A 26,982-nucleotide genomic window follows, 5' to 3' on the forward strand; every position below is an offset into this window, starting at 1 on the left:
ACTCCTTTCCAAGTATGTAACGACAGCATTGCAGTGTATTCATTCTTCTGTTCTGTAAGAGCTTAATGTTCTACATCACGTGATCAACTGATTAATTTTTTTCATGATAATATTAGCAGGAGTGCAGCATTCTTGTGGTGTATACTGGCATAACTTTGGTTTTACCCCTGTTCCACATTCCGTAAATAGTTCAGTTACTTATCATTCACACTTAGTGTTTTACATCTTGAGAGTGAAGCTGTTGTTGTTTTCTTTTTTTCCCCATCAAGTCAAGTGTTCTTTCACGAACAGCATTCATTGTTTTTGTTAAAAAGCAAATATTTTGCAAAATGCTTTGTGTGCAAGTCGCTGGGTCACCTTAATGCAGGCGTGGGCAAAATACGGCCTGGGGGCCACATGTGTTAAACGTTTAAATCCGGCCCGCCGAATTTTAAAAAAATTAAATGAATAAACCTTGTTAATGTTTTATTTTCTAAATATTGTGGTTTTTCAAAGACATATACCGTATTTTCAGGGCGCAACACCTGTTGAGGTTGCTATTTCTGTCTTTGAAGCACACACTGGGCGCGCCGTAGGCGCTAGCTCAGCTGCTTTTAGCATAGCAATAGCTGGGCTGCTCGCGCTGACTCAGCCCATGGTAATTCACTTTGCCTCAATACCATAAGCAATCGCCACATTTCAAAGACAGTTGCCATGACACCATTGACAGCCACTACGATTAACAGTGACTCTAGCCAATAATAGGTATCATGGCAATAGGCTACAAGACTACGTCAGGGGAGGGACTTCACTGGTCACCACATTCCTTAGAGTCACGGTTTCAAAAAAAAAAAAAGAAAATTCAGCATACAAGCAAACAATGAAACAAAGAAATAAGATTAACACAAAACATGTATCTCTCATGCCATCAATATACCAAAAAGAAAAACAACACAAAATTATATAGCAATGGCTTCTTGGGAGCCATTAGAGCAATGCCTTCTGGGAGCCACTCAGACTCAGCCAAATCACATGGCTGTTTAGAGAGATTTGCATGGCTGTTTAGAGAGATGTGCTGTTATGCTTTGGGCTTTTTGTCTGTTGTCTAAACCTGGGACGTTTCTTGCTTGCAATAACATAAATGATAAGACAGACTACAACATTGTGGACAGCTGCCCTTTTGTCCAGCTTTCCCCCACACCATCACCCAAACACCATAGTCACATAATGTATAGTCATGGTCACTTTGAAACATAGATGACTCACACTTTGTCCAGCAGGGTGTGCAAACATGCACTCCGAACAGCTCAATGAGTAAAAGGGTTGATGGGCGCGAGTGATACTTTGTCCATATAATGAGCGCAGTCGCCTTACAAGGCGCTGTGTTAGTTTAGGGGAAGATGTATATTGTTGTTATATTGTTGTTCACTTTTAAAATTAAATGTATTTTTTTTTTCCGATGAGAGGAGGTTACCAAAACACTCCATCCATCAGCTCCTGGTCTGGCCCCTCTGACAAATTTTAGAACCCATTGTGGCCCGCCAATCACAAAGTTTGCCCACCCCTGCCTTAATGCTTTTCAACTCATCACGAGCAAATTTTTAACTATATGTTGGACATTAGATTTTGACGTATTGATTAACAGATGCAATCCAGGTGAGATCATAAACATCTTAAATCATCTGTGAACTGTTTTAAAACATGCATGTCTCCATCAACTGTATTTTTTCCGGCTACTAATTCTATCTTGCAGCATTTGTTGATAGTTTCGTCAATGACAAGAACATTTCCACTTCATTTGGATCTTCTCTTTATTATTAAAAAAAAACAAACTCAAACTTTATACATATCGTACCCATCAATACACATTAATACTGACATACATGATTCCAGAGATGAAGCTGTTTTACGAAAATTGACAAACAGGTTCCTACTCTTTACGCTCTGTTAGAGATCATTCATTCAGGTTTCCAGTGGTTCATACATCAACTTTATAAATAAAACAACCTCCACGAGAGCTGTCAGATTTTGCATTTGTAATGCTGCAAAAGTCTCAAAGAAAGTTGCCAGGCCTCACAATTTATGCGCAAAAAACAAATCAGATTTTTTGCATGACATTTCCATGTCATGTTTTGCAAATTTTATGGTTCTTCATAGCGTTGCTGCACCTCTGCGGAAGCACCTACGAGGGAGCTGACTGAAGCTGACCCTTGTGCACGTACTCCAGGGCTGTGGCGATGGTCCTCATGTCCATCTCGATACTGCGGGCCCAGTTCTCCACGTCGCCAATTTCCTGTTTTCAAAACAAGAGTGTCCATTTCCTGTGGCTGCAGTTCACAATCAAATAGTTTTCATTTAGTCATAGACAAATGTTTCTGAGGAGCAAGTTCGTATTAGTAGAAGAAGATGCCACTGGACTGGCCCAAGTCAATGACAGATTAGCCATCGGAAATACTGGTTTAATAAGTAAAACATTTACGATTGCTGGCCCTGATTGATATCCAACCAGATCGGACCGGAAAGATAATCACTCCTAAAGTACCCTATGCCACAGAGAAATCTAACATCAGGTATTTTAATTTAATCCCACTGGAAAAATGAAACACAAAAATGACATTTGTGGGGATAGTAGTTATTCATCCACGGAGATGGTTCATTTATTACGCACGGCAATGATGTGACGTCATCTTTAGTAGACATCTCCATGAAATAAAGAGATCTAAAAGCATCGCCTCATTTACCCAAACTATTTCTAGCTCCACCTGCCTCGTTCCGCTGTCGATTTGAAATGAGTCCCTACAGGCGGGATCAAATTTACTGCTACTTTCGTAAACTCTGTAGAGCATGATGTCGTCTTTTTGAGCGGATGCGTGTCACATCACGGACGCATTCCTTTCACATTTGAAGTTGAATTTGTTTTTCGAATGTGAACAAGTACATTAAAGATCATATTTAATAAAAATATGAATCAGGCCTCACGCCTTGCAGTGTGAACGTAGATTTTAAAATGATGTCTTCATTCTGACACCACTAAGACTCCTAGCTAGCTAGCATGCCTAATAATGTATGACTGAGCACTGAAAAGGAAAATAGGGCCCCTGGATTTTACAACAGTAATGCTTCTTGCCCGGTTTGGTGTTTTGGACCAAGGAAAGTTGCCAATCACTGTGAACTGTGCACACTTTGAAGCCACTTTGAGACTCTTGTTAATAAGAGCAACATAAATAAACTCAACTTGATTGATAATCAACTGTTTGGAGACGTTACCTTGAGGGCCTGATTGAAGCCTTCCACCATGCTTATCCACTGTGCAGTCTGTTTGGAAAACTGACCAGCCTGCACTTGGAGTGTTTTCACCTCGTGGTCGAGCTTGCGCTGATTGACATATGCCTGGGCCACGCTGAAAACAAGAAAGACCTTGGCTCAAAAACAAGCACAAAAACCTCCGCCAAGCGAGGACGACCGATTCAACCTACATTACCCTTGACATAAAAAACTCCTATAAAAACTAAAGCATTTTTCGACTGTGCTCGCCCGAGTGCAGTTTCTCGTCAGATTAAGAAAAAGCCGCCCAGATATCTGTCTTTGTACTTTTTTCTGAACTCCAGAAATTGAAGAAACTAAATATCGGAACTCTAATCAGTTGTTGAGTCTTTATTTGACCCTTTTCTTCTTGAGCACAAAAAAACGAAGACGCATTGGAGTAAGTTTGGCTTTTAAAGGTTGCTTTACTAACTACTTCTCATTTCCACGGTGACTCAACTCCAACAAGGTAAATAGTTATGATTAATTTGCATAACAAAGGAGAAGGACTAAGTAAGTAAAATGATTGTCTTTGTTTCTCAATAATACAATAATTATACTGTTGCAGTTATGGCAGAAAATGGCGTCGTGTCGCAGCATATACTACTTCAACTTACAATAATTATAATATTTAACGCCGCAACACAGGAGGACGTTCATACCCGACGTTGAGGTGGTCCACCAAGGCTTCCGTAAGGCAAGTGGCTGCAGAAATGGCTTCACGTCTACGTCGTTCTGCAAAAGTAACAATTGAACGCAAAAATGAGAGAACATATCCCCATTTGTGGTGAGACCACAACGAGGGGTTGTGGAATGTAGTGGCGAACATTTTGTTAATACTACAGTAATATTTGGCATTCACTTGTTTTTGTTTTTAGCATCAGCTAGCATAATGGCCAATCAGCTCAATAATGCAACAATGACCGAAGTGGACAGCTCTGCTCGGTGCTCACCCTGCAGCTCCTTCCGCTCGTTTTGCTTCGCCTGATGCTCCTTCAGCAAACGAGACAACATCTTCATTCAACTAGGAGTATCAGGGAAGTTTGACACAACGAATACCAAACACAGGCGCTGGAGTGCAGGATGTTAACAGCTGACAAGCTGAGTCACAAGACCAGTTCGATGACGTCAAAAGCAGTTACTTCCGCGTTGACCCTTAAGGGAATGCCGCTGTAATGTGACAAAAATAAATAAAACATATGATATAAGATACAGACTGGAACATGATAGACACTGTGAACACACGCTTGTGGTTTTGTTTTTCATTCATCTTTTGGCGAGATGGCGTCCAAATTGAAAAGCCTTCAAAATAAAAGCTTAAAAACATCTTAAACATGTACGGTCCTTCCTCGTTTCGCGTTCATTAAATCTACTACGGAGTGATAAACAGTCATTCCGTATGCTTAAAATTACAATTTGTCAGCCCTTATAAACAGCAATAAGCAAACCTCTGGCGTATTACAGTCACATATATTATTTTATTGTGAAAATCTTCCCACCGGAAAAGCTCCAATGGCTCTTGCTAGCGATGCGAGCCTTAGGGCCGTTTGCAATGATGGCAAACAGACGGCAACGATAACGTGACAATAACCTCGACCCGACGTTAGGAGGAACCAGCCTGGTGTCCCTTTATCGCTTGCCAATGTCAGGTACGCTGTGTTGCCGCTTGGGGCTCTCAATTTCCTCGACGGAAAGCCCGAAGCGCCGGTGACGTTAGCACAAATACTGCGTTCAATTATTATTTAAAAATTGCAGTTTTTTAGCATGTTTTGTCAATTTTCCACATATTTCATCAACTGTCATGATAACAACACTAATATTAACCGTTATTATAGTTTTTGACGTCGACGTATACGTGTGTAATAACCAGCCTGTCAATTTGGCAAGTAGGCATCAGGCGTAAAAGGGGCGAAATGTTGGAACTATGTAATTAAACACCATCGCTGTTATTTGCGCTTAATTAAAATCGACTAGTCAGGGGCAAAGATAAGCATGCTAGCTTTAGCTCAGGGTGGGATTTTCTATGCTGCGGAAGCAACTCCCTCACTCCTCGAAATAGCCAAGCTTAACCAACCGCGTCATTGCATAACCTGATGTGAAGGCAGTGTCATGAACGGACGGTATGTTGTCTTCTACGCACGACATAAGTCCACGTTCACACCTTCATGGCATTCACTACAAGAGCTGGATCACACATTTTCCATGCTCAAATGCATGCGTTTATTACTGTAGCTGTATTCTCCTTATATGCCCATTCATTATTTTATCAAGACACCCAGAGTGTCCAGTCATGAATGCGTATTTTTAAAGTCCGGATGACTTTGTTAGCTGTGTAAACATCAAATATATTGTTTCTTGTCGTTGCCTAATAGTGCTCCGACAGCTTTAGTTTGTTCTCAGGTGGCACCTCATTAGCCTTTGCCACATGGCAGTGGGACTGACTGGGAAGTGTCTTGTAGATTTACATAATGTTCTTGATAATCTTTTCAAGGGTATAATCGTAAAACGTTGTACAAGTAGACCTTTCATATGCGGACTGTATGGCAATAAGCACAGGTGGCAAGCATCCAAATCGCTCTTTAAGTTGGTTGCATGTAATAATGCTGCATTTCCATCTCATGTTACAGTTGCTGGTTCTTGGCAGTGTTATGGATGAACTATGAAGGCCCAATTACAAGTCACAGGTATCATATTTTTAATTACATTTTAAAACCATTCTCAGGTGGTTTAATAACATTTATGTGACAGGCTCTCATGAGCAATACAGAAAGAGTCAAGAATTCTGGCTCTAACCCATTTAGCAACAGATATTTGAACACAAATGGTGTATCAATACACGTAGACAGACAATAAAACAATAGGCGTAATTTCTATGTCTTTTAGATAAAAAATGATCATATTACCGCTTACAGAGTCATTTTCAGTAATAGTGAGACTATTCTGTTTTGGTTGAAACGCGCTGTATAAATAAAGTTGTATTGTATTGTTTGTGTCTGTATGACTTGGCTTTTTGGGGTGAGGCTGGAGAAGATTAATGCCATATTTAATCATTTTAATGAGAAACAATGATTTGCTATTTCAATGGGGGGGTAACATGTGTGGTCTTGGAACAAGATAAACTCGTATCTCACGGCATCACTGTATTTGCTGCTTTACAAAAGCTAATACTCGGTGCAGCCCTGCTTGTCTTTTAAATGTGACATAATAGTGTTTTCAACTTGTTAAAATAGTTTATGTTTTGAGTTTACGTACATTCCAAAAGTGTAAGTCTGGACTCTGAAAGATTATCATGATTATTGTATCATTAAAAAATGTTTAATTATTGTATCTGCCATTGTAATACAATATGCCCCCTTATGTAAACCAAATTTAACAAGAACATCTGCATTGTGCTACATTTTATTATAACAATAGGCGTATTTTGTATATCCTCTATATGAAAAATTATATTACCGTTTACAGTGTCACTTTCAGTAGTAGTGACACTACTCTATTTTGTTAGTGGGGGGGCGGAACAATGGATGACTGGTTAGCACGATGGCCTCACTCTGTAGAGGTTGTCGGTTCGATTCTGCATGTTCTCCCCGTGCCTGCGTGGGTTTCCTCCCACGTTCCAAAAACATCCATGGCAGGTTGATTGGACATTCTAAATTGCCCCTAGGTAAGAGTGTGTGTGCGGATGGTTTTTCGTCTATGTGTACCCTGCGATTGGCTGGCAACCAGTGCAGGGTGTCCCCTGCCTACTGCCTGAAGATAGCTGGGATAGGCTCCAGCACCCCCGCGACCCTAGTGAGGAGAAGCTGAACACATAATGGATGGACGGATGTTTTGAGTCTTCGGTTTGATAGTAACTCTGAATATATGCGGTGCCTACCTCCAAATCATGAGCAGCAAAACTCATTGTGTGAGGAAGTGTTATGCAAATTAACTTCTAATATAGTAATTTGATATGTGGTTAAGCAGACAAACAATTGAAGTCTCATTTTCTGTAAACTTTAAAGGACCCTTATTATGCGATTTATAGCCTTATTTGTGCTGTGGTAACAGTTGTGGTTTGAGCTGAGCTGTGTTATTTCCAAGTTTTATGATATGCATAGCAAGAGCTCTCTCTCACTCTCTCTCTCTCTCGCTCTCTGTCTCTCCCCCCCCTCCCCCTCTCTCTTGCTCTCTCTCTCGCTCTCTCTTTCTCTCTCGCTCGCTCTCTCTTTCTTTCTTTCTTTCTCTCTCTCTCTCTCTGGCACATACCACATTTTGAATGAATACATGATATTATGCATGCTAGAGAAGCAAAACAAAATGTTTTCTATTTAGGTTAAATAAATAACTGAATTAAAATTCAATTCATGTGATGATTTTAGTATTCATTAGCACAGTGCATTTCCTCATATGATTTCAGTCCCTTCTACATAAAAAAAAATATTGTGCCCAAGAAAAGTGAAACATATTCGCAAGTATTTCTTTTATAGTATTTATAGGTAGTTTCATAGTAATGGTGCAACTTGGAATAGTGTATAGTTTTTGGTTTAATTTATAATGTGCTAAACATGTGACGGTTCGGGCCGGGGAGGAGGGCGTGGCAGTTCTGTTTGTTACAGGTTCACGATCCACCCAGCCAGGCTCTCCTCCGGAGAAAGTGGGCGTCGGCTCCGGCGCACCTGCAGCTCGTTGCCGGCAATCAGCGCCGGCTTAAGAACCAGCCACGCCAGGAGTCCGACGCCGGATTATCTTGTCACCTCACGTGGTACTGGCTCATGTCTCGTCTTGTTTCCCGTTCGCCTGACTCGCCTTGCTCTCGTGCTTGCTTGACCCCTGCTCTGCCGTCTCCCCCCTCTAGCCGACCTGAACCCGTCTGGTCCCGCTCCGCACGCCAGCGCCTCCGAGATCCCGCCCGGCAAACATCCCGCCAGCGCTCTCCGCTCCGCCGTGCTTCGCGCTACCACGCCAGCCCGACTTCGCCTCCCGACGCGTCTCGCTCGACCGCACCCTCGTCCGCGCCACCCGGCACTTGCCCGTCGGCTTCCTTCGACGTTGTCCTGGACGACGCCTGCCTTGTGGTGAACTCTCTCCAGCTCGCATCCCCACTCCAGCCCTCAATAAACCCTGTTTCCCACTCACCTGTCGCTTCCGGGTCCTCCTTCCTTCCCACACGGTTCGTAGAACCGCGACAGAATAATCCGGCCAAGTTAATGGACCCCGCGACCACGGACCCCCTGGGCGAAGCGCTTGCCCACCAGGGCAGCGTGCTCGAGCGCCATGATCGAATGCTGCAGGAAGTTCCGGGCTCCCTCCAGGTCATCCAACACCAGCTCTCGCACCTCTCTAACCAGGTGGGTTCACTCGCTCCCCCCTCCAACCTCCCCAGGGACGCGACCCTGGCCCCCCCGGCCGCCGCATTGCATTATGCGGGCGGTCGAGAGCCCCACGTTCCTACTCCCGAACCCTACTCCGGGGACTTGGGCTCGTGTAGCCAATTCTTACTCAGCACTTCCCTGGTTTTCGACCTCCAGCCCCACAGTTACGCTACCGAGCGGGCCAGGATCGCCTATACCATCAACTTGCTTCGCGGCCGCGCCGCCAAGTGGGCAACCGCATTGTGGGAGGCGGCGTCTCCTGCGATGTCTACTTACGCGGATTTCAGCCAGGAGTTACGCCGTGTCTTCGACCACCCGGTGCAGGGGCGCGAGGCGTCCCGCCGGCTCCTCTCCCTCCGACAGGGTTCCCGCTCCGCGGCCGATTTCTCGGTGGAATTCCGCATCCTGGCCCACGAGAGCCGTTGGAACGAGCCGGCTCTCCGCGAGGCGTTTCTCAACGGGTTGACCGACGCCCTCAAGGACGAGCTGGCGATCCGAGACGAAACCACGACGCTCGAAGAACTAATCGCCCTGGCCATCAAGGTGGACCATCGGTTGCGGGACCGGCAGGCTGATCGTTTCCGACGCCCCGCCAGAGTCGCCGCCCGGGCAGCCATTCCCCGACCCGAGGTTCGCTCGCCATCGCCGGTTCAGCTATCCACCGGCGCGGAGGAACCGATGCAGGTAGGAAGAACTACTCTGGACCCTCTGGAGCGCCAGCGCCGTCGGTCCCATCAGCTCTGCCTGTATTGCGGCCTCCCCGGCCACTTCTTGATCCACTGTCCCAGTAACCCAAAAGAGCAGGCTCGTCGCTGAGGGAGAGCCCAACGCCGAGCCTGCTGGTCTCCGCTTCTGGCTCTTCTTCCCGGATGTCCATCTCCGCCCGGCTGCTGGGTCCACACACCCCCCGCTCGGTCACCGCGCTGGTCGACTCGGGGGCCGACGGCAGCTTCTTGGACCTGACCCTTGCCCGCCAGCTCGGCATCACCATGGAACCCATTCTGTCTCCCCGAAGAGTGGTCGCGCTGGACGGACATCTCATCGCCCGGGTCTCCCAACAGACCGCTCCCCTGACCCTCATCGTCTCTGGAAATCACCGGGAGTCCATCAGATTTTTTCTGATTCACTCTCCCCAGGTCCCCCTGGTCTTAGGGTTCCCCTGGCTCCAGACCCACAATCCCACCATCGATTGGAGGAGGTGCGTGCTGACAGGATGGAGTGAGTTCTGCCACTCCCACTGCCTGCGTTCAGCGGATCCGCCCCCTTCCTCTACGCTTCCCCCCCCCCTCCCCCTGACGTCTCCTCCGTTCCCCCGGACTACCACGACCTGGCGCAGGTCTTCAACAAGGACCTTGCCCGTACCCTCCCGCCCCATCGTCCGTACGACTGCGCCATCGACCTCCTCCCGGGGGCCCCCCTGCCCAACACCCGGCTATACAACATCTCCAGGCCAGAGAAGGAGGCCATGGAGACGTACATCCGGGAGTCACTTGCGACCGGTCTCATCCGTCCCTCGTCTTCTCCTCTGGGCGCGGGCTTCTTTTTCGTAAAAAAGAAGGACGCCTCGCTCCGCCCCTGCATTGACTTCAAACCATTAAACCAAATAACGGTCAAAAACAAGTCTTCGCTCCCCCTCATCGACCCGTCGTTCGAACCCCTATGTGAGGCCCAGATTTTCTCAAAGTTGGACTTACGAAATGCTTACCACCTGGTCCGCATCAGGGAGGGGGACGAGTGGAAGACGGCATTCAACACACCATTGGGGCACTTTGAGTATCTGGTGATGCCTTTCGGACTTACCAACGCCCCCGCCGTCTTCCAGACCCTCATGACGGACGTTTTCCGCGACATGCTCAACCGGTTCGTATTCATATACCTCGACGACATCCTCATATTCTCCCGCTCTCTCGCAGATCACCGCCGGCATGTCCGACTGGTCCTCCAGCGCCTCCTGGAGAACCGCCTCTACGTGAAGCCCGAGAAATGCGAGTTCCACGTCCCTTCGGTGCCCTTCCTTGGCTACATCATCGCCAGGGGGCAACTTCGCCCCGACCCGGCCAAGATCCAGGCCGTGGCGGAGTGGCCCCAGCCCACCACCCGGAAGGAGCTGCAACGTTTTCTCGGATTCGCAAATTTCTACCGCCGTTTCATCCGGGACTACAGTAAGGTCGCCAGTCCACTCACCGCGCTTACGTCCACAGCCACCACATTCCAGTGGACCCCGGCGGCCGCCCAGGCCTTCACCCACCTGAAGAAGGCCTTCACCAGCGCCCCCGTACTCCGGCACCCAGACCCCGCCCTCCAGTTCATCGTGGAGGTGGACGCCTCCGACACCGGGGCGGGGGCCGTCCTCTCCCAGCGGGATCCCGGCACCCAGGTAGTCCATCCGTGTGCCTTCTTTTCCAGGCGCCTATCCCCCGCCGAGCGAAACTACGACGTGGGCAATCGAGAACTCCTCGCGGTGGTATGGGCTCTCCAGGAGTGGCGGCACTGGCTCGAGGGCACCTCGACCCCTTTTTTGGTCTGGACCGACCACAAAAACCTGGCATACCTGCAGTCCGCCAAGAGACTCAACCCCCGCCAGGCACGCTGGAACTTGTTCTTGAGCCGTTTCAATTTTACCCTCTCCTTCCGCCCCGGCTCGAACAATGGGAAGGCGGACGCCCTCTCACGTCAGTTCTCGCCCCCTGCCAGCCCTGACGCTCCGGAGCCCATTCTTCCCGCGGCCTGTCTACTGGGGGCGGCCACCTGGGACATCGAGCAGGTCGTCCGCAACGCTCAGGAGCAGCAACCAGACCCGCGCCCAGTCCCTTCCGACCGCTTGTTCGTTCCCGACACCGTGCGGTCACAGGTACTGCAATGGGGGCACTCATCCACACTCACCTGCCACCCGGGGGTGGCACGCACTCTCCGCTTCCTCCAGCAGCGTTTCTGGTGGCCCCGGATGGCTAAGGATACCCGGGAATTCGTGCGAGCCTGCTCCGTCTGCGCCCGCGGAAAGGCCTCCCACGCGGTCCCCGCCGGCCTCCTCCAGCCCCTGCCGATTCCAAGCCGTCCATGGTCGCACATCGCCCTGGACTTTGTTACCGGTCTCCCTCCGTCCAACGGACACACAGTCATCCTCACCCTGGTCGACAGGTTTTCCAAAAGCGTCCACTACGTCCCCCTGCCCAAGCTGCCCACCGCGCTTGAGACCGCCAAACTCGTCACCCAACACGTTTTCCGACCCCACGGCATCCCGGAGGACATCGTGTCCGACCGGGGCCCCCAGTTCGCTTCACAAGTTTGGCAGGAATTCTGCAAGGCAGTCGGGGCCACCGCCAGTCTCTCCTCGGGCTACCACCCCCAATCCAACGGCCAGACGGAGCGGGCCAACCAGGACCTGGAAGCCGCCCTCCGATGCGTGGTGGCCCGCAACCCGGACTCCTGGAGCGACGCACTACCCTGGGTCGAGTACGCCCATAACTCCCTCTCCACCACGGCCACAGGTATGTCTCCCTTCATGGTCTGTTTCGGTTACCAACCACCTCTCTTCAAGGACCAGGAGCATACCGTGGCCATTCCTTCCGTGGAGGAGCATCTCCGCCGGATCCGGGGGGTGTGGGCCGAAGCGAGGGCCGCCCTCATTCGAACAGCCCAGAGGACCAAGCGACTGGCTGATCGCCGTCGGTCCCCAGCCCCGGACTACGTGCCTGGCCAAATGGTGTGGCTCTCCTCACGCGATCTTCCCCTACAAGTCGAGTCTCGTAAGCTGGCTCCTCGCTTTATCGGTCCCTTTCCCGTCGAAAGAATCATCAACCCATGCTCTGTTCGACTCAAACTTCCCGACTCCCTGAAGATTCACCCCACATTCCATGTCTCCCTCCTCAAACCGGTATCCTCCAGCCCTCTGAGCCCTCCGGCGGCACCCCCCCCACCCCCCATGATAATAGACGACCACCCGGCTTACACGGTGGCAAAAGTCCTGGACGTTCGGCGCCGGGGCCGGGGCTACCAGTACCTGGTGGACTGGGAGGGTTACGGTCCGGAGGAGCGCTCCTGGATCTCCCGAAAACTGTTTTTGACCGACGCCCCCATCAGGGAGTTTTACGCACTTCACCCGGACAAGCCGGGTAGGACGCCAGGAGGCGTCCGTTAGGGGGGGGGTACTGTGACGGTTCGGGCCGGGGAGGAGGGCGTGGCAGTTCTGTTTGTTACAGGTTCACGATCCACCCAGCCAGGCTCTCCTCCGGAGAAAGTGGGCGTCGGCTCCGGCGCACCTGCAGCTCGTTGCCGGCAATCAGCGCCGGCTTAAGAACCAGCCACGCCAGGAGTCCGACGCCGGATTATCTTGTCACCTCACGTGGTACTGGCTCATGTCTCGTCTTGTTTCCCGTTCGCCTGACTCGCCTTGCTCTCGTGCTTGCTTGACCCCTGCTCTGCCGTCTCCCCCCTCTAGCCGACCTGAACCCGTCTGGTCCCGCTCCGCACGCCAGCGCCTCCGAGATCCCGCCCGGCAAACATCCCGCCAGCGCTCTCCGCTCCGCCGTGCTTCGCGCTACCACGCCAGCCCGACTTCGCCTCCCGACGCGTCTCGCTCGACCGCACCCTCGTCCGCGCCACCCGGCACTTGCCCGTCGGCTTCCTTCGACGTTGTCCTGGACGACGCCTGCCTTGTGGTGAACTCTCTCCAGCTCGCATCCCCACTCCAGCCCTCAATAAACCCTGTTTCCCACTCACCTGTCGCTTCCGGGTCCTCCTTCCTTCCCACACGGTTCGTAGAACCGCGACAAAACATTTACATGCTTGCACTAAACATCAATGCATATTGCGTTTGTGGATGGCTACAGCACCACATGAGCGCACAGAGATAAGCATGGCAGCAATTAAAAAAAATAAAAACATCAAATCGAAATTGGGAACTGAAGATTGAATAAATAAAGTTGTATTTTATTGTATAGGATCAAGGCTTGCGTGAATCGTTGCATCCCTCGTAAATAGTAATAATTACGGCTGTGGCTATCAAATATTTTGATTTTCCTACTGAAATTTCAATTGAATCATTGAATATTTGGATAAAAATATTATTTTTATTGTTTCTTGGCCAAAGAAACAGACATCAAAACAACACATTTTCACTTGATAATTAGCAGCCAACTGCTTTTCCTTTTAGATAATTAATATTTTATGCTTAAATTTAAACTGCGCAGAGCAGCACACGATTTTCCTCTATAGGAATTATAAGTGAGCATTCATATAAATCTCTCCCCTAAGATTTTTGTGTATGAGACGAATTGAAACCAGATCTACAGTAACAAATTTGTGGGCTAAAAAAACACATTTGTGTAAGCCTGGTTTATTACAATGTAATCACTTGGAACGGCAACTGTCAGGCTGTCAGTATCAAAGTGTGCAAAGTTATTGAGGTCTATTAACTTGAGCGCGGCTACCATTAAACGCTGGCAACCGGTGCCATACAAGACATCCATCCATTATCTATACCGCTTCTCCTCACGAGGGTCGCGGGGGGTGCTGGAACCCATCCCAGCTGTCTTCGGGCAGTAGGCGGGGGACACCCTAAATTGGTTGCCAACCAATCGCAGGGCACACAGAGACGAACAACCATCCGCGCTCACATTCATACCTGGGGGCAATTTAGAGTGTCCAATCAACCTGCCACGCATGTTTTTGGAACATGGGAGGAAACCGGAGTACCCGGAGAAAACCCACACAGACACGGGTAGAACATACAAATTCCATAGAGTAAGGCCGGAGCCGGAATTGAATCCACGACCTCTGCTGTGTCTCTCTGTGAGGCCATTGTGCTAACCAGTCGGTCACCGTGCGGACCCCATACAAAACAATGTCAGCCTAATTAAGTAAGGATGTAAGCATTCATTGAGAATTGATTTATTATCGATATAAACTGCTTAAAATATACATCAATCTAAAAAAATTAAATAAATAATCGATTTGCAACACCATATTAACCAGAGCCGCTATTACGTTTCTGCTGTAAACAAACTGCTTACAAACAATTACGTAATGCGGCATAAACCTCTCTTTCATAACAGAACGGCAGTGATAAACGAGCACCCTAAAAAGGAAGCACGTTTCGGCTTATGCCTGATTTAATTTACAACTGGGTGCTAGTTGCAGTTAGCACACACAGGCGACCGTGTGCGTTTGATGGAAATCTGCGTCGATGTCCTGTTGCGATGCGCTTACATATTGTAGTGTCTACTGCAACTCCGAGACATAATGAGCTGTAGTGTTGTCTTTTAAACAGGTCTCAGCTATACTTTTAATGACTTTGGGAAAAAAAAATCCACGAAATGCAACATAAAGAATTTGCTCAATAAATTAGATGGGCGCGTTTGGGAACTCATAGCATAGCAATTACTTATTTTAACATCATCATGAACACAATTCTGAACCAGTCTTAAAAGAAGTCGTCTCAACTTAAAAATATGATTATAATGTACCTCCAAATTAACAAGTTGCAGACATGGTATGAACAGTGAAATTACTAACAACCCTAAATTTTGATTGTTTTTTTGTTTTGTTTGTTTTTTGATTTTTTTTAATAATCACCTGCATACTCCTGATGCGTTCAAGTGTGCATTCAAGAGGCCAACATTTGTAATAAACAATGGCAAAGCATTTGTCCTCTCATCCACAGGTGTTATAAGTAGCAACCTTCTCCCAGTTCACGCAAACACAGTTTGGCCAAATTTGTCAACCCTCCCTCAAGAAACAAAAAGGCACCTATGGTCCGATTTGAAAGTGAGGAACAAAGAGGATGAATATCTAGGAATGTAACGATTAATCGAAAATTGGTTTAAAATAGTTTTTAAAACTGCTTAAAATGGGCATCAATGTAAAAAATATAAATAAATAAATATGGACACGATCATAAAACTATTTGCGATGAAAACATTCAAATCTATTGTACATTTATTTATTTTCATGTTTATTTTTGGCATTAACAAAACACTGATAAAACAAAAATGTAGTTAAGCAGTCAAAATTATTTGTTAATTTTCACGGTTTTTGTAAAGTTTCAAAACGTTACTCTGTGTAACAAGGACAAAATGCAGATGTTAAAATAAAAACAATTTGCAGTTATAAAATTAGTTGTTCATTTAAAAAATAAAATATTATATCAAATAAAAATCGGGAACCACGACACGCTGCGGGGAACAACTTCAAAATAAAAACATACTTCGGCATTGATGTCCTTATTTAATACCTAAGGTGTATTTTGAAGTTGACCTTTTTACAGCGTTGGCGGCATGATGCAGAGCATGAACAATTGTTGCTGCGGTTGGTTTGATTACTACTTCCTGACAGTGTATCCACAAATATGCAGGTGCTTGAGGTAAACTGAGTACTGAAATCACTCAAGGACCTGTTTCAGCCTTGCAATAAAAAAGATGGAAGAACGTTTTTTGGGGGGCGGTGGAGTAACTTCATTTTTATACAACAAAATATGTCTGACATATCGTACTTGACAACAAAGCTAATTTAAGTGCATTAATGCTAATGTTATGTCATCATTTAGCTTGCGGTTTGATTTACTTACAGCTCTGGCCAGTTTGACTGTTGGAAGTGACCTTTAAGGTTCTAATCTCCCAGCCAATCGACTTTGGTATTGATGAAGGTTCACCCGGCAGTCTTCTGAGACATGACGATCACAGACAAACAGCTGCTGGATGGTTTATCGCCGGGGAGGCCATCTTATATGTATGAGATTGAGGACCGGATAATTTTCTTGGTTTGGGTACAGCTTGTGCTTGTAGAGCAGGAATTCTCGCTGGTGGCTGAATGTCAGAAATCATAATTTTGGGGTTGCTTTTGGTTAGGAATTAGCCTTTAAATGCGGCTAGAAATTCAACAAAGTTCATTTTGCATGATACAGGCCCTTTAAGATTCAAATTGAGAAAAATTATGTCTTTCCTCAGCAGTTTTGAACTATTATGACAGTGGTATTTCTTCACAGTGCTTTCGGCCAAACTCAAGGAAAACAAAAAAAATTGGTTCGGTCCCAGTCCGTACGTAGAGGTAGCCGTGGACGGCCAATCAAAGCGGACAGAGAAGTGCAACAATACACATAGCCCAAAATGGAAGCAGGCTCTCACGGTGTAAGTTACTCTACCTTTTTAGCTCAATCTACTCTTTCGTCTTCAAACCGTCTTCCAGGCCTTAACATGTCTCAGTTTTGCTTACAGTATTGTGACACCTCTCAGCAAGCTGATATTTCGCGTGTGGAGCCATCAGACACTGAAGGCGGACATCTTGTTGGGAATGGCCACCCTGGAGATCTGTGACACCCTGAAGGCCAACGAGTTGAAATGTAAGTGCTTACTATTAATCTGCGCGTGGGAGTTGATATTTCACCTCGGGGGTATGAAAGACAAGCTCAGACTTATCTGATCCAGGATCTATAAAGCTTGCACCAGTGCATTGACGATGGCTGTTTATGAGGAGCTTATCGTTCACTCTTTGCCAGAGGTTTTGCACAGTCATTACACAAGCGGCACCTGCTTTGTTAATTACGGGAATGTTTTATAATGTGTTTTTCTAATTAATTACCCTGAGATACTGGTCCTACCTCTTGTCTCTACTTCTGTGTGTGTGCGTGTGTGCATGAGCATGCATTTGCTTGTGTGCACAATGTAGGCCCCACTTTTCGTGCCCATCCCAAGCCTAGCGCAAAGCACAGTACTTAACATTTTTTATTTAATTAATTAGAGGCTTTTCAAGTAATCATAATTATTCTCATTGTAAGATCTAACATAATTTGTCTGAAAACACGTTTTAAAAAAAATAATTTTAGTGGATCACTGAAAGAAAGAAGAAGATGTAAATATTTTTAACTCTGTAGAAATGCATTTAATTGCATTTCAATCCAGAACAGTAGAAAAAACATATCTGAGACCAGAATTGAACAGACTAAAGGTTAAGGTGGTATTATAGACCTTTTTTTTAATAACAGTATTTGGCCTAAATGAATTCTGCCTGGCAGTTGAAAAGCTATAACACACGCACATATGACGTTTTATAACGATCTTCTATCTTCTGCTACTAATAATGGTCTGCAATCTAGAGCTACTTTGCTACTACTTTACTTGACGTTTTTCTGTGGTTGTGTGTTTCTCAGTGTGCGAGGTTGTCCAGACGCTGCAGCTGTGCTCTGACAGAGATTCCCGAGATATCGTCGGTGACCTGTCTGTCTGTCTGGACGGCATGCATGTGGACCCGGAAGCATTTTCTGCAGCAGAGAGAGACCATGGTGAAAGGATTCTTCTACCACAACTCCAAAATACAGCAGACCACGGTCCATTTTTCAATCATGTTGATTGCCAGTTGTCCATTGCTTTGCAATATACACTGTTGCTATAGGACTGGAGTGGAATATTATGAATGCCATTTTTTTATTATTGGGGTTGCAGTTTGCAGTAGTGAATAACTGCATGTTGTACCTCTCTTGTGGAGCTAAATGACGAAATATTATGAATGCAATCAGTGTAATGCAGTCCAATTATAGGCCACTGCAAACCAAAACCATCAATAAGTAGTTGAAGAAAGCATTTCTTTTTTTTTTTCATTCCAGCTTCTTTCCTCAAAGATGTTATGAGACCAAATGGAAACACTGGCAACAGGTGGAGTAAACATTTTTTTTTAATAACGAAACACTGACATGGCTATTTAATTTGACACTTTGGGTAGGCTGGCACGCTGGGCCCAACTATTTCTGTACAAGTAATTAAAAAATACATTTTCCAGAATATATAACCCCTTTAAACAAAAACAGACCCCCCCCATAAAAAACTTACATGCAAATATTGCAGGGCAAGCAGAGATGCATCACCCTCCAGTGACTTGGATGAGTGGGTCATTGTACCCGATGCTCGCACTGTCAATGGTGCGAGCTCCCCTTCCCATTCCCCAGGAGGCGCCCGTAGCTCTCGCCGCTCTCGATCGGCTCGGCCTTCTTCTGCACCCGGTAGCCCTGACGTTATTAAGCTATGATGTTAATTTCTAAATTTTGCAGCTCTAATTGCATGCTCCTGATCCTTCCAGCTTCCTCCAGCAGTTCCTCTCCAAGCGAGTTAAGCGAGGGTCCAGCAACTGACGCCTCGTCCCAGGCGTCCGTCAGTGGGAGTTCGGATCAGCATGTGGACTCGGGGGCAGCGGGATCGGCAACAGGAGCTATAGCAAGGCCACCTACGGCGAGTGGCCCCAAACCAGCTGCCCTGGCAGCACCTGCCACAGCTGCTCCCAGAGCCTCGCCCGTGAGCAGCGGCCCCTTGCCACAAGGGTACAGACATCTCACACACTACTCGCAAAAAATTAAGCTCTTTTTAGTGAAATATAAAATGCCCTATAACCTTTTCAAGGTGAAGGTCTCTAAACCTTTGAATTCACATTCAACTTTTTTAGTGCTTGAGTTTGTTTTGTGGGTAGCATATGTTCTGGACTTGACATGCAGTCACACTGATACGTTTCATTTTGTCCGGTGCAGTTGGGAGCAGCGAGTCGACCAGAATGGACGCATGTATTTTGTAGATCACATTGAGAAGAGGACAACCTGGGAACGCCCCGAGTCGCTGCCTACGGGGTAAGGCCTGCACCCGATGCGTGAGTAAGATCTTGCACAGCAAATGAAGTGATGCAGCGCACGGGTTCTGGGTTTGGTCCATCAGATACCGTCAATGACCGTGTGTTGACTATGCTGTCAGAATTCCACCCGCCTGACTTACAAACCCATTTGCGATTCCATCTTTATGCTATTTTATATCCCCTTATACAAGTTTTGCTTACAGTGGTGGGCAGAGTATATGTGGGCACACAATCCTGTTCATGATTAAAGCAAACAGATTTTTCATGTCATTAAATTAAAATAAAAGGATCCTTTATTCGGCCCACATCCATCCATCCATGTAGGTATCAAATGGTAAAACAAGAGAAATTGTCTGTCAAGTAGTCGTAATGTTGATCAAAGTTCTCACTTACGAACGATGCAATTTACTCTATTCAAACTTGTACATGTCGCATGCTGAAAAAAAGCACACGAATGGAGCCATGACCCATGAGAAACATTGTGCATTTGAACTTATAATTGTATACTACACTGTACATAAAGGTGTATTTTAGTTGTAGCTGTTTTATTCTAGAATTAGTGGTCAGTAATATGATGAATCCTAATGTATGCACAGTTGGGAGCGGAGGGTAGACCCCATGGGCCGTGTCTACTTCGTAGACCACATCACCAGGACTACCACATGGCAGCGTCCCACACAGGAATCGGTGCGCAACTACGAGGAGTGGCAGCATCAGCGCAGCCAGCTGCAGGGAGCAATGCAACAGTTCAACCAGAGGTTCATCTACGGGGTGAGATGAGGTGTTCCTTTAAAACGCAAAAGCCCAAATTGAAGGACTTTTGATATTAAAGGCCTTGTTTTGTTTTATTTATTCATTTTATTTCAGCTCCAGGACCAGTTGGCGGCCACGTCCAACAAAGAGTTTGATCCAATGGGCCCTCTGCCCCATGGCTGGGGTAAATACCCTCCTGTTTCTTGTAGCTGTTGTTCTTATTCTTCACTTACTTACTCACTTAAATGTTTTTTCTCCTTTTTCTTTTATAACAGAAAAGAGGACAGACACAAATGGCAGAGTGTATTTTGTCCATCACCCGACTCGGACGACGCAATGGGAAGACCCCAGGACACAAGGGTGGGTACGCATTGAGGTAATACTAACCTTGGCATAGTTGTTGCACACTGAGGGATGCGGCCAAACTGTCGGACAGCGAGCTGGTTTTGAGGAGCGCCTGATCGTTGGCCAATAGTTTTGTTGAGATTCAAAATTCGAACTGCCATTAAATCCATTGCGTCATCATAATTGTTGCTCTCAATGATAATTGCACAGTAGCTTTCACAAATAAAAACAGCATCAATAAAGTTTATATATCCTGTTTTACAAAGTATATTTATAGTTTCCTATGTACTTGTGGATGAAAAAGTGAATTCCATGAGTACAGACAATGAATGCAGCCTCTTAAATATCCACACTCTTATGTTATTTCTCGACCGTATCCCCGGTTTGTGTTAATATAGTTACAAAGTATGATGACTAGGGAAAGCTGCTTGTTCTTCAACATACACTGTATGTAGTGCCTAAGCTTAAAGAGGCTCCCCCGTTTTACGACAGAATTCAACCACTACAGCGACAACATAAGAGGAATTTGCACTTAAAATATTCTGTATCACTTGTTCTCATTATGGTTGCTGGTACGCGGGAGTCTGTTAGCTATTCACAATTTACCTTCCAAAATGAAGTTTCGGAATCAATTTGAAATGCAGTACGACTGTTGTATTGGTATATTCTTACCCACAAGAGGCGCTATGGTTTCACTTTGCTCCTATAATTCCTTCCAAAGAAACAAAGTGGATCCCATAGTTTTCAAACAGCATGTGGCATTTCTGTGTTAATGTTATATTATTTCTGCTTTCCATTGGCAAGCCGAAACGGTTACTCAACCCTACTGATATTAGTCTCAGCAATGTTGAACATTTTTAAACGTCATGCAGTTTTGCAAAAATAATAATGTTAATGTTATTTCTTCTGGGGTTCATTGGTAAGCCTGAAATACTTACACATAATGCTAAGGCAATGATGGAATGTAAACTATTCAGCGCGATTTCAACATTCCTGTGATGGTGCTTTTTAGGCTGCTGAATGACAAGCCGCTGCCCGAAGGCTGGGAGATGAGGTTTACTGTGGACGGCATCCCCTACTTTGTGGATCACAACAGACGAACCACTACCTACATTGATCCTCGCACAGGCAAATCCTCGCTGTGAGTTGTCGGTTAAGCAGTTGTAGATGTTTGATGGCTTTCTCAAGCTAAAAAAAATGCCCTGCTATTCCCCAACAGTGAAAACGGACCGCAGATTACCTACGTCAGGGACTTTAAAGCCAAAGTGCAATACTTCAGGTTTTGGTGTCAGGTAAGAAAGGTGTTTGCATTGGAATTGAAACTGATTAGGCAGGGCAAGACATGGCAAGGCAGTTTTATATGTATATAACATATTCCATACACAAGGCAACTCAATATGCTTCACACAATCAAAGACCCATCCCTGAAATGCTTTTTCAAACACAACCACTAACGAAATTCCGAAGTAAATCAGAGAAAACAAAATTAGTAAAATAATGTACATTGACAACATTTAACACATGAATACTTTAAACATGTAAAAGTAAAGTAAAAAAATAAAAGGTTGGTTTCTAAAATTACTTAAAGAAAAAAAGCATTTAAAATTGTTTAAAAGACCTTAATCTTAGGTATGGAAACAGAGAACGGTTTTTAACCTGAATTTAAAAACATGTACACTCAGGGCACACATCACTTCTGTTGGCAGCTTATAACTCAGAGAAGATTTCATAGTTTGGAAAAAGTCATACGTTGTTGAGTCAAGATGGCTAGCTGAAGGTTTCAATTACTCAATCAAATCTGTTTTCATTTTTGTATCCATTATATTTCTATCAAATTCTGCCATGGTCTTTGAATTATTCTTGTTCATTTTAAGTGCTGCATCATTACAATTTTTTATATTTTTATTCCCACACAGCAACTTTCGATGCCTCAACATATTAAGATTTCTGTCTCCAGGAAAACCTTGTTTGAGGACTCATTCCAACAGGTAATAAAAACAAACTTTCATGACTTGGTCTCCTTATAATCTCCGGTGGTGTTCGGTAATGTAAGTGATTGAACTGCTTCTTTCAAAGATCATGAGCTTCCATCCTCAAGATCTGAGACGGAGACTGTGGATCATTTTCCCCGGAGAGGAAGGTTTGGACTATGGCGGCGTAGCCAGGTAATTTCTACTTTCTCACATCAGTGAATAGTGAATGCATTGCTCTCTGTTGTATTTATTCTTTTGTTGTGTCTCCACGTGCAGGGAATGGTTCTTCTTGCTCTCTCACGAAGTGCTCAACCCCATGTACTGCTTGTTTGAGTATGCTGGCAAGGACAACTACTGTCTGCAGATCAACCCCGCCTCTTACATCAACCCCGACCACCTCAAGTACTTCAAGTTCATCGGGCGCTTCATCGCCATGGTAATCGCAGCTCAGTGTGCCATCACTCTGAAGTAGGGACAAGCAGTACTCAATGAATAGAAGTACAAAGACATCAATTCGGGATGTGTTGTATATTGGCCTATACTGGCCTAAGATGTAAATACATGCTCCTATGGATGCGTGTGGCAATTTCTATCTGCTGGTTGAAACTGTTGTAATCTATTTTTACGACCTATTACTTGTCAGCACATGGTGCGTTCGGCAAATATCTGACATGAAAATGGCACATTGTCATTTTCGTGCCAGGGCAGGTCGAGTTTGGCGGGTTTGGGAATTTGGCAGACTGCGCTGCGGCCGTTCCAGCGGACCGAGCACTTTATTTCACACGCCCCCAGCCTACCTGACAATTTGGCAACAGAAAGTGGACTAAATTTTAGACCAATGAAAGCAGTCGTGCTGCAGATTGTGAAACACGATTTTGGCGGATTTGATTGTGGTGCAGGCTGACAAATTCTGAGCTCGTGGACGTGCATGATGGCATCAATGTAGAAATCAAATAATTGAAAGCATCGTGTGTGGTTGGAAGGGAAGGGGGATGGGACCACACACGGACACATGGTAGCCTGTGGAAGGCACGCTTCAAGTCCCTACTTCACAGCAGCCATCTTCAAATCATCTGCCATTGGAGATTTTCTTGCTGTATCTTATAAACATACTTAGTGCAAATCTATCTTCTACATGGACTGTAAACTGCGTGCCACTCCTGCTCTGAATTTAAAGGGAATTAGAGGTGCCGTTTCCATTGGCTGACTTCCAGGTTGGCTGTATTCACTCCCACAACGGCGCAAACACCTCTTTCTAACTGTGCCAGTTTATGTAAATATAAAAAAAGACAGAAAAGACAACTCCACCCATGCACACATAAGACTGCACGAAAATAGTGTCTTTAATGTTAATTTATCGATTTTCTTTCTATTCATATATCCATATATTAAATGAACTTGATTTCCCCATCGTAGGCTTTGTTCCATGGCAAGTTCATCGACACGGGTTTCTCGCTGCCCTTCTACAAGCGCATCCTGAACAAGCCTCTGGCCCTCAAAGACTTGGAGTCCATTGATCCTGAGTTTTACAATTCTCTCATCTGGATCAAGTAGGTTGGGGTGCGGGGGTTTCTAATTTTCAATGCTTCTTGATGGGTAGATTGACAGCTGATGGACTTGTATGACTGTTTAGTTTGCAGCCGTAATTCTTTTTATACTCTATGAATTTATCTGCTCTTTTTCTATATCATACATCAGCGACTCCCTGAATTGTGTTACTATAAACAAGCTAATTTTATGAACCGTGGGTTTCCAAGGGATAACAACATAGAAGAGTGCAGTCTGGAGATGTTCTTCTCCGTCGACAAAGAGATCTTGGGGGAGGTCACCACGCATGAGCTCAAACCAGATGGCGGAAATGTTCAAGTGACTGAGGAAAACAAGGAGGAGTACATCAGGTGCCATTATCGCACTCAAAACAAATATACACCTTGAAAGGAAACGCATGAGCCAAGGCGGCCAGCACATCCTTACTTTGTGTGCTGATGTAAGGTTGGTGGCCGAGTGGAGGCTGTCCAGAGGTGTGGAGGAGCAGACCCAAGCTTTCTTCGAGGGCTTCAATGAAGTTCTGCCACAGCAGTACCTTCAGTACTTTGACGCTAAGGAACTAGAGGTATTTGTGCACACCATTGGGTGTGAGTTGTGAGGTCTAAACCCTACAAGGCGTTTCTCACTTTGTCCACTCGCTTGTTGTCTTTAGGTGATGCTTTGCGGCATGCAGGAGATCGACCTTGTGGACTGGCAGAGGAACACAATTTACAGGCATTACGCTCGGACCAGCAAGCAAATTTATTGGTTCTGGCAGGTCAGTACTGTGCTCAGATAATACACAATGTCAGGATCATATGTCCTCCCATAGGGGCTATTTTCTTAATATAGGCACAGACACATTCTTATAACCCCCCCTCATGCAGAACGGTAACAGGTGGTCCCATTAGGCGCATATACCATGTCGTCTTGAGTGTTTTGTCCCGTGACCTTGGTTGCAACTCAAAACTAGTCACGGCCCGGGAACTGTCTGTACTGTCTGTCACTGGTAATGAGCTCTTTTCTTATTTGAGGGGTCTTGCAAGTGGCGCACAATATGATTTGAGTAAAGGAGCGGCCTCTTTGAAAAGAATTGCCTCCAATTCATTTGTTTTCTCTTTCTCTATGACTATGAGTGATAGTAATTTATATTTACACGACAATTGGAAACACACAGGAGCTGAAATCTGATTCCATTTGTTTACACACACATATATATATATATATATATATATATATATATATATATATATATACACAAATTAAAATAACCCACAAATCACCAAATTTCTAGAAGATAAGCAACCAAGACTCATGCAATGAAATTTAGATAAGACACTGTTGGAAATAAATGATTACAATTTCACCTAATGTAAATGTCGGTCCTTGCTTGTGATAGTATTTAGGTGCGCAGAGAAGGCCTTGAACAACCAGCAATGTCTCTGTTTGCAGTTTGCAAAGGAGATGGACAATGAGAAGAGGATGCGACTGCTGCAGTTTGTGACCGGAACATGTCGCCTTCCTGTTGGCGGCTTTGCTGACCTCATGGGTACTTGTCGTTGTTCATTATTATTTATTTATCTTGCTTCCTTTACATTTTCCACTTTATTTCTTTATTTTTAATGAATGAATGAAGGAAGCAACGGCCCGCAGAAGTTCTGCATTGAGAAGGTGGGCAAAGAGAACTGGCTTCCGCGAAGCCACACATGGTACGTCCGGTTTATTTATCGCTTACATACTAATATTCTGTAGTGCACAGCACAGTAAAACACATCACACATGCCGATATTCTTTCAGGGTGTCTCACATTTAATAGAAATTGTTATAGTTTTGAAAATCTTAATGTTTGTTCCTTACTTTAGTTTTGATTGTATAAATATTGTGGGATAATTATTATACAAGCACTAGTAATACGCCATTTTTTGTCCTTATTACATAAAATATAATGAAGTTTTTCAAGGGATTTGTCATGGAGGGAAAAGTAACAGTTCATCCACTAGGGGGCATATTTTTATTCCATCTGGGGAATTTTTTCTACCTTGTGACCTCGTTCGCACTAATTACAATTTCTGATAATTGAGTTATTTTTGTCCCTCCATTGTCCCACCTAGCTTTAATCGTCTGGACCTTCCTCCGTACAAGAGCTACGAGCAACTAAAGGAGAAACTCATGTTTGCCATTGAGGAGACAGAAGGTTTCGGGCAGGAGTAACCACAGCACGCTGCACCTTTTTCCCCAACGTCTCTGCAGCCAGGAGCTGCTTTGATCCTAACATCACATCGACCGTGTACAAGCACAGCTGTTTGAGACCTAATAAGACAATTCTCCAGCTCCTCCTGAGGTCACATTACGTATGCTGTGTAAGTGCGGAACAGGCGAGGTTCTTCGTCAAGACTATGCACTCAGATTTTATTTTCAGATTTGATTTATTCTTTAATCTCGACAAAAGTGTTGTGATGGGACTGATTTTAATATGTAGCACAGGATGTTCCTTTCTTCACCACTTATTTTTATTTTTTTAAACAAGTGTCACGTACTTTCATTTCCCTGCTTCCTTGAACATAGTTTGCACATGAACTTGGCAAAGACCGTGTGATTGTCCCGGAAAGAGCTGGTTTTTTAAAGTGCAATAGTTTTGTAGCTCTACCAACAATCGTTTTGATCACTTTGCAAGATAAGTTTCCACTTTTTAGTGCTGATTTTGCTCTCACAATATTTTTGTTGTTTTTATTTCATAGGACCAAACTTTACTCAAAAAGGGACACCTTCTATGTAATATAAATCTGTTGGACCTCTTCTTTTGTAATCTGTGGATGAATAACTAACAATTGGTTTGAAAAAATGTTACTGATGAAGTGGGAACAATCCTGTGTGATTTGTAAAATAATGTCTTATTCCCACTGAGTGGTAGCAAAGTCTTTTGTGTATGTCTAAAAAAATAATCTTAGGTAGATAATCAAGCAGCAAAATCCTGAGTATTTAATGTGGTATGTGACTAATGCAGTCGAAATACACTTGTAAAATAGCTAAATACATATAATTCACACAAGTGGTGGTTCTTTTTTGTGATTGTGTTTTGGAAGGAAGACGGGTGGCTCTAGTTTTATAGGGCAACGGGTATGGCTGTGTTGGGGTTGTCTCCCCTC

General features: G+C 45.2%; 2 protein-coding genes and 1 long non-coding RNA gene across 4 annotated transcripts; 2 read left to right on the plus strand and 1 right to left on the minus strand.

The window, feature by feature from the left end:
* Nucleotides 1–1,847: 1,847 nt before the first annotated feature.
* Nucleotides 1,848–4,311, minus strand: bloc1s1 (biogenesis of lysosomal organelles complex 1 subunit 1). Its single transcript, XM_088308591.1, has 4 exons — nt 4,236–4,311; nt 3,945–4,017; nt 3,247–3,379; nt 1,848–2,272 (listed from the first exon to the last, which is right to left on the minus strand). The coding sequence occupies exons 1-4, from the start codon at nt 4,300–4,302 to the stop codon at nt 2,162–2,164; spliced, it is 384 nt and encodes a 127-aa protein (XP_088164717.1). The 5' UTR covers nt 4,303–4,311; the 3' UTR covers nt 1,848–2,161.
* A 451-nt stretch (nt 4,312–4,762) lies between these two features.
* On the plus strand, nt 4,763–26,885 carry itcha (itchy E3 ubiquitin protein ligase a). 2 transcript variants are annotated; one of them, XM_088308592.1, is made up of 24 exons: nt 4,763–4,931; nt 5,910–5,966; nt 16,615–16,756; nt 16,844–16,968; nt 17,776–17,952; nt 18,229–18,277; nt 18,467–18,621; nt 18,699–18,936; nt 19,141–19,236; nt 19,835–20,009; nt 20,106–20,175; nt 20,267–20,351; nt 21,349–21,477; nt 21,556–21,628; nt 22,253–22,324; nt 22,413–22,501; nt 22,586–22,745; nt 23,726–23,859; nt 24,067–24,207; nt 24,302–24,422; nt 24,510–24,614; nt 25,289–25,385; nt 25,473–25,545; nt 25,948–26,885. In XM_088308592.1, exons 2-24 carry the CDS (start codon nt 5,942–5,944, stop codon nt 26,045–26,047), a joined length of 2,631 nt encoding a protein of 876 aa, XP_088164718.1. In that variant the 5' UTR covers nt 4,763–4,931; nt 5,910–5,941; the 3' UTR covers nt 26,048–26,885. The 2 variants fall into 2 exon arrangements, with proteins under 2 accessions (XP_088164718.1, XP_088164719.1); XM_088308593.1 differs by having other exon boundaries at nt 17,776–17,907.
* LOC148327767 (uncharacterized) lies at nt 7,849–8,396 on the plus strand. Its single transcript, XR_015845871.1, has 2 exons — nt 7,849–8,023; nt 8,117–8,396. It is a non-coding gene; the product is annotated as an uncharacterized LOC148327767 (long non-coding RNA).
* Nucleotides 26,886–26,982: the final 97 nt, after the last annotated feature.

Source organism: Idiotropiscis lumnitzeri, chromosome 11 (assembly GCF_059441095.1).
Source record: "Idiotropiscis lumnitzeri isolate Australia: NSW breed Sydney's pygmy pipehorse chromosome 11, RoL_Ilum_1.0, whole genome shotgun sequence".
NCBI lineage: Eukaryota > Metazoa > Chordata > Actinopteri > Syngnathiformes > Syngnathidae > Idiotropiscis > Idiotropiscis lumnitzeri.